Source organism: Bubalus kerabau, chromosome 8, assembly GCF_029407905.1.
Source record: "Bubalus kerabau isolate K-KA32 ecotype Philippines breed swamp buffalo chromosome 8, PCC_UOA_SB_1v2, whole genome shotgun sequence".
Taxonomy (NCBI): Eukaryota; Metazoa; Chordata; class Mammalia; order Artiodactyla; family Bovidae; genus Bubalus; species Bubalus kerabau.
Window position 1 is genome coordinate 88,510,631 of NC_073631.1, and position 11,510 is coordinate 88,522,140.

Sequence of the window (11,510 nt, forward strand, 5' to 3'; positions counted from 1 at the left end):
CAGCCAGACCCAAGATACACCATGAAGTCAGGTATGACCTCTGGCCTACTTGAGCCTCCAGGTTTGGGACAAAATATGGATGTTATTGGAGAAGGACAATAAGCAAGGAAAGAAACAATGAGGCCCCAGTGGACTAGGGGCGAAGAAGCAGCAGCCAGAGGGTACAGGATCAGGCAAGGCTTCCTGGAGAAAACTGAGTTGAGACCCACAGGATGATTATGAGTTAGTTAAGCAAAGAGATGAAGGGGCTAAAAGTAGGTGTAAGTACCTGGAGAAGACTGGAACTTAGCCTAAGAGGAAGGAAACGAAATTGAGGGTTGTCAGAAGGAAAGAGGGTACTACAGTGCAAGTATTATCGAGTCCAAGTTCACTCTGCTCACTACATGACAGGCCTATAAATTGGAGACGAGGTGTTGAGGCAAGAAATAACAACTTTATTCAGAAAGTCAGCAGACCAAGAAGATGGCCGACTAATATCTCAAAATAACCATCTTATAAAGTCTGAACTCCAGGTTCTTTTATAGAACAGAGTGGAAGGAGATGAGGAAGTAAAATAAAAACGCTATTAATCTTGCAAATATCTCCTGGAATGGTCAGCTTCTGGGAGGGGATATGTTAATTTCTTCCTTCCTGTACCAGATGGACAGGGTCAGGATGTCTCCCTCAACAAAAGCACATTGGTTTAACATTCAGGCAGAGGGGCAGGGTTCCCCAAGTCAGGCCATTATGTATAGACAGTATCCTTTTGTAAACAAAAGCAACAGGAAGCAAAGGTTAAAGCAGTAGATCCAACATGGAGTCAGATTTTGACCTTTCTTATAACACAAGGGAGGAACAGAGGAAGTCAGTGGGCAGATAACCTTGGGTTTTGGTGGCACATAAAGAATTTTGATCTTTATCTCATAATAAATGGAAAAATATTAGAAAGTTTTAAACAAATATTACTGGTTACTGATTATATTAGTATCTTAGATAAAGTTCTATATTAGGATAACTTTGAAAGTTAAATGACAACACTAATCAAATTTATTTATCCTTACCATTTTTTTTCTTTTTCTTTTTCATTTTTTGACTATTTCACCTTTTGTGAAAGTGTTAGTTGCTCAGTCGTGTCCAGCACTTTGTGACCCCATGAACTTGCATTGCAGGCAGATTCTTTACCATCACAGCCACCAGGGAAGCTTTTTAGGGCTATTTTAATAATAAATTATGTAACACTAAATTATTATTAACACTGAACTGAATTACTAATATAGTTTACATGGAACTACCAACTCCAGAATATGTGGTAACTTGTCACAGAATGGCTTCTTCCCTTCCAATCACTGATGAGATAAATTAGAATGTCATGCCTTATAACTTGTATATTGTGTGTGAAATGTGCATGTAAGAGAAGAAAACAGAGTGTGAACAATCTGTTCCTTTGTAAGCAATAGTTTTTTCTATAAAAATTAATATTTAACATGAAATTCAGTCTTAGATGATCATATTATCCTCTGGACTTTAAATAGAATGTTAAATTTCATTTACTGCAAAATGCTTATCTTAGCAAAGAAGTGGCAAAATGAATAACTAAAGCAATCTATTTCCTATTAGCCAGAAATTTCCTTCCATTGTTTTACTAATATTTTTGGATGAGAGGTGGTTAAGTGAAATTTGGCATGAGCAAAACCTTCCATTATAAGACTATTCCCACCCACACAAAGAAAAAAAAATAATAGTAGTTGAAAACATTCTTAGTAGTTCAAACCAAAAATGTTTTATCCTTTATTTCTGAGGTAAAAGTCTTCCATACACAATTTATGGGCCAATTCTTTATTAAATATTTTAAAATTAAATTTTACACTGTGTTTCTGTATGATGTGCTATGTGAAATGATGTCCATCACTGTTGACTTCTGGGTTATAAGAACATAGGTACAGATCATGGGTCCAGCCAGTAATATATTACAAAGATAAGAATGGAGACCTCAGAAGTTCAGTGTTAACCACTTCTAGGTCAAATATAAAGTAATACATTTTGATAAATATATTTTACTTATTTAATAAGTCATATTTTTCTATACACTGGGAATTTTAGAGGAGCATCTAAAGAAATGGGAAATGTCTTAGTTATCTCATTTTTCTGATTAAAAAATATTTTCAATCCCATGTGAAAATATTTGCTAATATATAACAGACAATCTTACTTGGAACATTCTATTAAAATAGTCTCTCTATCATAACTTCAGTCTGTCAATTTGTTTAAAAAATAGCATACATGTAAATTTGCACATTCCCTATGGGTTTTATCTATACTCATTTTTGAGGATTTTAATATTTAGTTTATAACTTCCAGATTGTATGTTTAAATTAGTAAATGATATTTCAAATAAAGTTAGTCTATAATGGATGCTAAATCAGCCTGTGTATATCAATCTCAGATTCTAACTGGAGAGATATTATTTTCATACAAACGACAACATGAAGCTTTGCTATTCTAATTATTATGAAAATGGTACTTTTTTTTAATCCATTAGATAGTCTAATGTACTGTGGACATATTTGAGTTCTAAAAAGAAAGCTATTCAAATCTTTTTTTTTTTTTTTAAGGTAAAATGTGATAATATTGTAAGTCAACTATACTTCACTAAAAATAATAAAGAATTTTTTAAAAAGTTAAACTGTGTTTCTGTGCTTTCTCCACATTTCTTACCACTACGAAATAGAATCACGAATTTGTGGATGAACAAGTCTTTGAAGAAAGCTGCATGGAAGTTGCAACAGTTAATCGTCCTTCAAGTCACAGTCCCTCTCTTTCTTCACAACAAGGAATCACCAGCACTTGCTGTTCAAGACGACACAAAAAAACCTTCCGCATTCCAAATGCCAACGTATCGGGAAGCCACCGAGGGAGCGTGCAAGAACTCAGCACGATTCAGATTAGATGTGTGGAGAGAACCCCACTATCTAACAGGTACCTGAGATTAATTTGCGTGCGTCCACACACCTGTGCTGTTTTTCAGAGCACATCTGCACCGGCTGTCATGCTGTTACTTCTGTGGCATCTAAATCCTAGCTCCTTGGGTTTAGAATGAGACAAAACTGATCTAAAACAAGTAGGAAAATCTATATTCATGAAAAGGCAAAGGCAGTAGCTAAATCAGTACTAAAAGAGTAGAAAGAAGATAAGAAGGTCAGGCATTCACAAATATATTTCTACCTCTTCAACCTCACAACTTTGTCTTAAGCAGATACCTCTCCACTTAGGAGTCCCCTAAGTAAACATGAATGACCTGAAATTGTAGGCAACACAACCACAAGTGACAAATTAACATTGATATGATTGAAAGGTATTCAATACACGCCAAAATATATCCACATAGTCGTTGTCACAGTGAAAAATAAAACTATGCCAGAAGGGTCTTTTGAATCAGTATACAGTTTTGATCATTAAGGTATTTGGGGCCTCAACAAACACAAAAACCAATCCAATACCAAAAAAAAGGTAAGTGAAACGTTCAAATTGTTTACCTCTGGTGAGTTTATGGACAATGTAAGTGTATTTTTCTATTGGCATTTTCCCTTTGCTTCTCTTTATATGCCACTTGTTTTGACCATAATCATGCATGTGTAATAATAAGTAGTACATTTCAACCACGTAAGTCATTAAAAATACCGATTTCTGCCCAAATGATTTTCCTTTGCTCTTCGAATTAAAAAGCTTACCATTTCAGATTAACAATCCATTAATTCAGTCCAACTTCTTTGTTGACATCCAACCATCTTTGGAAAGTCTAGACAAGATTCTGAATTCAGGCTCTGTCGATTTTATGTAATCAGATGTTTCTGGGATCAGAATGTTAAATGTTGGAGCAATGAAGATTTCTGTCTCTAAGATAGTCTACCTGTATGTTGCTTTACATTTATTCCAAAACAAGGTAGGAAATGGAGTAGTGTTCAGAAAAAAAAAAAAAATCTTGGGACACAAAAATCTTGTTTCCTATGAAAAAGAATAGTTTAAAGCTCCTATGTCTACACTCCTTATCCTTTTCCCTTACCCCCAACCCCCGCCTCCCCACACAAAGTATATAACTCATTCAAGAATAGCACTGGGGAAAACTTTTAAGTATTGATAATGACTAACTTGAGTTCTTAATGTTTGCTGTCACTAAGTTGAGAGCTTTAAGGGCATCCTGTATCCCAAAGAGACAAGATAGTAAAGTGATTCTGTGGTCCAAAGAATTAAGATATATCCACAGGGTATGTCCCCTTCATTATTATTGTTGTTTAATCACCATGTCGTGTCCAACTCTTTTGCAACCCCACAGACTATAGCCCACCAGGTTCCTCTGTCCATGAGATTTTCCAGGCAGGAATACTGGAGTGGGTTGCCATTTCCTTCTCCAGAGGATCTTCCCAATCCAGGGATCGAACCCACATCTCCTGTATTGGCAAGAGGATTCTTCACCACTAGTACCACCTGGGAGGCCCATCCCTTTCATTATGGTATCTCAGACTTCTCAGAAATCCTGTCTTAAAGAAAACTCTTTTACTTTGCTCAGCCTAGGTTTTCTAAAACTCACCTAATCCTCTTTTTTGCATTCTCAAAGTCGGAAACACTTTGAGAAACACTAATTGAACCACATTGAGCTGGCTTTTTAGACATTTATTTGATGTTAATGCCCTAATGTTCACGTTAATTTATCTTAAGCTTTGGTGTTTCATTTTTCTTAATTATGGTGATTGTTTTTAACCTTTTAAAATGTTACCGATGAACATGAAAACATGTATTCTTTAGTTGTAAGAAAAAAATTCAAGTAAACAACCTTCTTTCTTAAATCTTTTCTTCCTCATTAGCCGATCCAGTTTAAATGCCAAAATGGAAGAGTGTGTTAAACTGAACTGTGAACAACCTTATGTGACTACAGCAATAATAAGCATCCCAACACCTCCAGTCACCAGCCCCGAAGGAGATGACAGGCCAGAGTCTCCTGAGTACTCAGGAGGCAATATCGTCAGAGTGTCTGCTCTGTAAGACAATTGGAATCAGGTTCAAGAGAATTTGAGCACTGGCTGTGGAAAGAGAGTCCCAATGTGGAAGAAAGAAGAAATAATAAACACTCTGCAGATGAAAATGACAAAGCAAGGAGGTTGGTAATGAAACAAACACAAAGCTTTCAAACTTGTGGATGGAAATAAAACCACCAAATGGCATTTCTGGACAGAGTTTGACCTGTTATACAGAGAAATAAAATAGTCTGTGGCCCTTTGACTGTGAATGAGCACAAATGAAATGCCGCCTATTGATGCTTCTTATGACCAGAACTCTTTTTTTAATAAAATAAATCTTTGAACATAATGTTCCAGTTGAATGCAAAACAAAAAATATGGAAAACATTTTGATAAAAATTTTTCCTGTTAAAACCATGAACATTGGCGATGATGAAGATGATTACACATTAAAAAACACAAACACACAACACATTTGTATTGACTGAAGGAAACCATCATAATGCATGCTAGAATTCTTTGGAGCCGTTATCTCAGTTTCCTTATGTTGTCTTCAGAATAGGCATGATAAACTATACTAGTAGAAAGAGGGAATTTCTGTGCACTTACAACAAGCTGATTGTTCATGTTCCATGGTGGGCTGTGCAAATAAACTCCTTTTAGAACTGCAGTATTTCTCACGGGGATGCTCACTAGTACATCTAAAGTGTTCAGATAGTTCAGTATGAATCATTGTTTTACCTTGCACCTAGATACTGTTACAACTGCAATAATTAATTGTACACTTGTTGTATCAGGAATCAGGATATTTTTGTTGTTGTATTTCCAGATCTTCATAGATACATTAAGAGCCACATTCCATAGAAAAACTTCTGGTGTGGCCAGGTTTTAGATAACCTTTTAATCCAAAACCCTTGTGCCATAAACGTTTTTCTGTAATATTGTTTGGTCCACTGTATTCCTGTGACAGTGAATTATTTGTTCCTGTATTTCTATAGCACCTTTCTATTGGGTTTATCATCATCTACTAGACTAACGTTTTGTAGTTCAAAGGAATTTCTTACTTTTGTATTCCCCGACAAATTATCTTATCAGCAGATCACCATCATCTTCAATCCATTTGTCAAGAATTAGGAAAAAAAAGGAGTTGACATCTGTGAATTATCTCTGACTTTTTGCTGTTATGGAAAAGCCCAGCTACTGTATACATCATTGTATGTTTCATGAAAAGAATTAGCTGGGACTAATATCACAGAACCAGTGATCCCAGAATCTCACATGATGTATTATTTATTTTGCTTTAGATCTCAAATACGTTTTGAGAATAATTAACGTGAATTGAAATGCAGAGATAAACTGGAGTGCTTTATGTAGCAGTGTTTGATGAAAGCATGCTTTCTATGCCATTGAGGAAGGCAGCACAGATTTGTCTCAGAAAGGTTCCTGTTTATTGCAAGGAGCAATTTTTCTCCTCTAAATCAGGAGGACAGGATTTTGATGATGCAAAATTGATCTCTATGTACATTTAAGTGAAAAGTCTTGATATCTTTTCACCTTTAAAATATATCAGCAGACATGTCTGCACGTGACAATGTAAAAAAGTTTTATGTCCAATGAAAAGTTTTGTTCATTCCAAACCACCACTGTAAGGAATAAAGTTTAGCTTCAACACATGGAAAGAGTAAATAATTATCCCTCTACAATAGAGATTTTAAAATGCTTAATCATTTATCATAAAAAGGAATTAACCCAACCATTTTCAAGTAAAGCCAGAAATTCTTGCTTCCCATTTCTAGACTAGCTTCTAGAACAAAGCTGTGCACACAGTAGATTTATAAACACTTGCTGAGTGAAAGTCAGATAAACTCTACTATCTCTAGGGAAAAACTGGCTTTATACCTAGTATGTCTTTTTAAAAGTCACTAATCTTCCTGAAGTGTGAATATTAACAATTATATTAACACCTGCCTCATGTCACTTTATGCTTCTAGAGCAAATATATAGTGAAACTTCTTTGATGGCATTTGTTGAAAAACTTTTTAAAAAGTAGGTTAAACAAAACACAATCAGGAATACTTAGGTCTTTATTCCCAATAAAAAGTTCTATTTTCATGTTCTTAATATTGCATTTTAAAATGCAGTTAGATTACTTCCGTTGACAATTCTGCCTCCTTTTCAAGTTATCATTTAGCCAAAACTATTAATTTCTTTAGACTTTTGGAAAAGAAAAAAAAACTTTTTGGTGTTTTAGGTGATTTAAAAATATACTGTGTTGGTGGTGAATGACTATTGATGACTGTGTTAAGTGCATCTGTATTGTAAGTGAAATGTAATTATTTCTGTGTACCATATGGAGTAACCAAGGTCATTGTTTTTGACAATTTTGTTTGAAATTCATATATCTTATTTCAAAGGATAGCATAATATCTGCATTATGCTGGAAAAAAATAGACCTTTGGAGAATACTCAAATAAAACATGTGCATGCTTGACAGGACAACATGGTTGACTGTTGCCCTTTTTTTTAAGACTTCCTTCTTTTCCAAAATCTAGTATGTACTATACTCTTCATACATATTTTGGGAAACCTGTAACATGGACAAACTCAAAGAACCCATCGATTGTGAGGGAAACAAATCTACTCTAAATGGTGGAGATAATAATTTTCTGCCTGCATTGGGAATTTAGGCAGAGGCTTCAATAGAAAAGTTACTATCATTTAAAGATAAAAGAGTGCCACTATTTTAAATGGTCATTTTTGGAAATATCTTGGCAATTACACCTCCATAGCTGGAGAAGGGAATGGCAACCCACTCCAGGATTCTTACCTAGAGAATTCCATGGAGTGAGGAGCCTGGTGAACTACAGTCCATGAGGTCACAAAGAGTCAGAGACAACTGAGCGACTCTCTCTCTCTCACACACACACACACACACACACACACATACACACACTCCTCCATAGCTACTAACTATGATAATATAAGTATATTGCTTGGTTTTACTAGTTATTAAGAAAAAAGTAAGGTTGAAATCAGTTGATTTTTTTGTAAAGGATATTTTCAAGTAGAATGCTTTCTTAAGTGTGTGACCCACAGTTATTAGTCTGTACCCTAAATGCCACTTGCCTCTTAGAGAGTGTGGACCAGAGAGAAGACTGATGCCTGAACTTTATGTACTTCTTGATCATCACTGCCTGAGTTAAGCAAAGAGAAGCTCTGGGGTAATAACTTTGGTCAAAACCCAATTAGATTTTTTTCCCCAAATATTTATTTTATTTATTTGGCTGTCCCAGCTCTCAGTTATGGTACCGGGGATTTCTGACTTCATTCTGGCATGGGAAATCTTAATTTGTGGCATACAAACTGTTAGTTTCAGTAGGTGGGATCTAGTTCCCTGGCAGAACATCAAACCCCAATCCCCTGCATTGGGAGCCTAGGATCTTAGCCACTAGACCATGAAGATTCTTAGTCAGACTCTTTTCTATCTATGGAAAGAGGTGATTTATTTGTATAGTTATATGTGCATGTGTTTGTGTATTTATATTTCTGTATATACATACAGATTTTTTAATTCTCCCTTTAAAAATACACATATACCGATGGTTTCTGTTCAGTAGGGGACCAAAAGCAAAAAAAATGTTAAGAGATTATTAGAAGGACAAAGAGTAAATCATCGAGTACCCAGAGAGCAACTAGTGATTCTCTTGGTAGATAATCTCCATTTTTCTCTTATTATTTTCCTTTACACCCTTTGATTTATTGAGATGCTAATCTTTGATTAAAAAGATTTAACATGCCTCCCTATTCCTTCAACTTAGTTACAGAGTTGGCCTGGAAACAGCCTCCAGGGAATTATACCAATGTCAGTCAACCACATTGCTTAAAAAAATAAAAAAGGTTCTTGATTGATGCCTCTTGAGTTTTACAAGAAAGGCAACTCCTCTTCCCTAGCATGTTATTAAAGTGTTTGTTTGATTAACTCATGTGTTCAAGAATGGTTGTTGGTCAGCACTGTGTAAACTTCATCAGAACTGTCAACACAATCATGTAGGCACACTATAATTTTTTTAAAAAAGTAAGAGTTTAAATTATCCACTGGAGGTGGCTGTGTTCAGGGTGGTAAAACAGTCTCCAAAAAGTAAGTTTATACTTAAAAGGAATTTTGACTTTTGAATACCACACTTGCTTAAGACAATTATAAAATATATGTTGTGTTCAATTCTTTACAACCCCACAGACTGCAGCCTGCCAGGCTCCTCTGTCCATGGGATTCTCCAGGCAAAAATACTGGAGCGAGTAGCCTATCCCTCCTCCAGTTGATTATCCTGGACCAGGAATCGAACCAGGGTCTCCTGCATTGCAGACAGATTATTCACCAACTGAGTTATCAGGGAAGACCCCTCCTACTCCAGAGGATCTTCCCAATCCAGGAACTGAACCCACATCTTTTTGCGTCTCCTACATTGGCAAGTGGATTCTTTATCACTGCACCGCCTTGGAAGCCCTATAAGATATATCGGTTTGGTTCAGTTCAGTTGCTCAGTCGTGTCTGATTCTTTACAACACCATGGACTACAGCACACAGGCTTCCTTGTCCTTCACCAAGTCCTGGAGCTTGCTCAAAATCATGTCCATCAAGTCGGTGATGCCATCCAACCATCTCATCCTCTGTCATCCCCTTCTCCTCCTGCCTTTACTCTTTCCCAGCATCAGGGTCTTTTCCAAGGAGTCAGTTCTTCTCATCAGGTGGCCAAAGTATTGGAGTTTCAGGTTCAGCATCCGTCCTTCCAATATATAAGATATATATGTAAGCCATATATACATGTATAGAGAGAGAGAGAGAGGAGGAGAAGACCCAGGTTCAACCCCTGGGTCAGGAAGATTCCCTGAAGAAAGGATTGACTACCCACTCCAGTATTCTTGCCTGGAGAATCCCATGGACAGAAAAGCCTGGCAGTCTACAGTCCATGGGGTCACAAAGAGTAGGGCACAACTGAGTGACTTTCACTTTACTTTATAATATTTTATATATATATATATATATAGTGAAATACCTTTAGTGAAAATATTAGATCCATAATGTACATTCTAATCCTATGATCTTTACTGCCTGCCATATCTTTTCCCTTCTTTCTCTTCCAGCACTAATCATTCTTTAACTAGATTATTCTCCCTCTTCCCCTAATCACTTTCTTTTCTGTGTTTTCTATGAAAATCCACTATGTAAGTACTATTCTGTTTATCACTCAAGTTATTGGGTACACAGGATGGACTACACATTGTGATAGATGCTGGAGAAATAATGATTAGGAATCCAAACCAAATAAGTATTCTCCTTCCTGCCACATTGACAGTCATTTTCCTACTTAACCTCCTGACAATATCTCTCCAACAGAGTTTACATCAGATAGTGTTCTTTGAAGTATTTTCTAAAATCTTCCCATCACATTATTAAAATCCTTGTTCTGTAGGCCATGGTCCTCTTTCTATGGAGGAAAGGAGGAGCAGAAAAAGAGCACATGTGTATTTCTGAAGAATGGAAAGCAAGACAAGGCAAAGCAAACAGAAAAGGAGGCAAAACTTCACCTTTATGATTTAAGCATTGTAAAAATACAGTCTTTTCCAAGTATACACTCTGCTCTTCCTTCCACAGTTTCAAAAGATGTGAAGAAAACTATAAAATGATATGTAATTTTTAATTAAACCATGGAGATCTATTTTGTAGAAATATTGAGGCAGCTATCTCTTCTCTCCAAGTAAAACAGAGTTTATTTTTAAAATGGGGGGTAGGAGGAAGCCTAATTATATCCCTGCTCTAATGGCTGCAATGTCATTATCAAAGAGGATCAATGTTTCCTTCCACTTTCTTTGATCTAAATTTTTTTCTTATCTTGCAAAATGTGCTATGAATAACTATTCCTGATTGACTATTGGCAAATTAAAATAAAGATGGAACCTAGCTGGGAAATACAGTACTGTCCTGGTTGATAAAGATTTTCTAACAACGCCATATCAGCACAGCGAACACACGAGTTAATTTTCCAGGAACAGAGAGAATTATGTGTTGGAGCATGCATCATCTCTCACTCGTCCCCCTTCTTGATCAAGGCCTGCCAACATTCTCAAGGTTGTTGATCAGGGCTGTAGTTGCATGCACAGCAACTAATTGGCCCATAGTCCACATCCTAGAGGCTTATAATAACACAACAGCAACGTTTTGGAATTAAGGTCAAACCCACAATTCCCACCCTTCATTATCTTTTGCAGCTTCTTCAAATTCCTGCAGGCAAAACTTCTGGAGGATGATAATGAAATGCCTATTGGCATTTAGTTCCACATGCAAAATAAGGCACTGAAAGATTCACTCAGATAGGCAAAGTGATGGCATAATTCAGTATTCCAAGTAAATATAATACAATTAAAATATTCTTGGATTTTTCCATCCTCATAAAGAAGTCCAACATTTTTCTGCAGGGAGTTGATAGCTTTTATTTTCTCCGAATAAAATAGAAAGCTTCA

General features: G+C 36.1%; 1 protein-coding gene across 1 annotated transcript in view; it reads left to right on the forward strand.

Moving 5' to 3' along the window:
* The window catches only part of LOC129658358 (potassium voltage-gated channel subfamily D member 2-like), a 31,384-nt gene extending 26,152 nt beyond the window's left edge, over positions 1-5,232 (forward strand). Inside the window, exons 5-6 of the mRNA XM_055589380.1 lie at positions 2,708-2,955; positions 4,839-5,232. Coding sequence (XP_055445355.1) covers positions 2,708-2,955; positions 4,839-5,016 — 426 coding nt within the window. The 3' untranslated portion in view covers positions 5,017-5,232. The remainder of the gene's footprint in view (positions 1-2,707; positions 2,956-4,838) is intronic.
* The last annotated feature ends 6,278 nt before the right edge of the window (positions 5,233-11,510 follow it).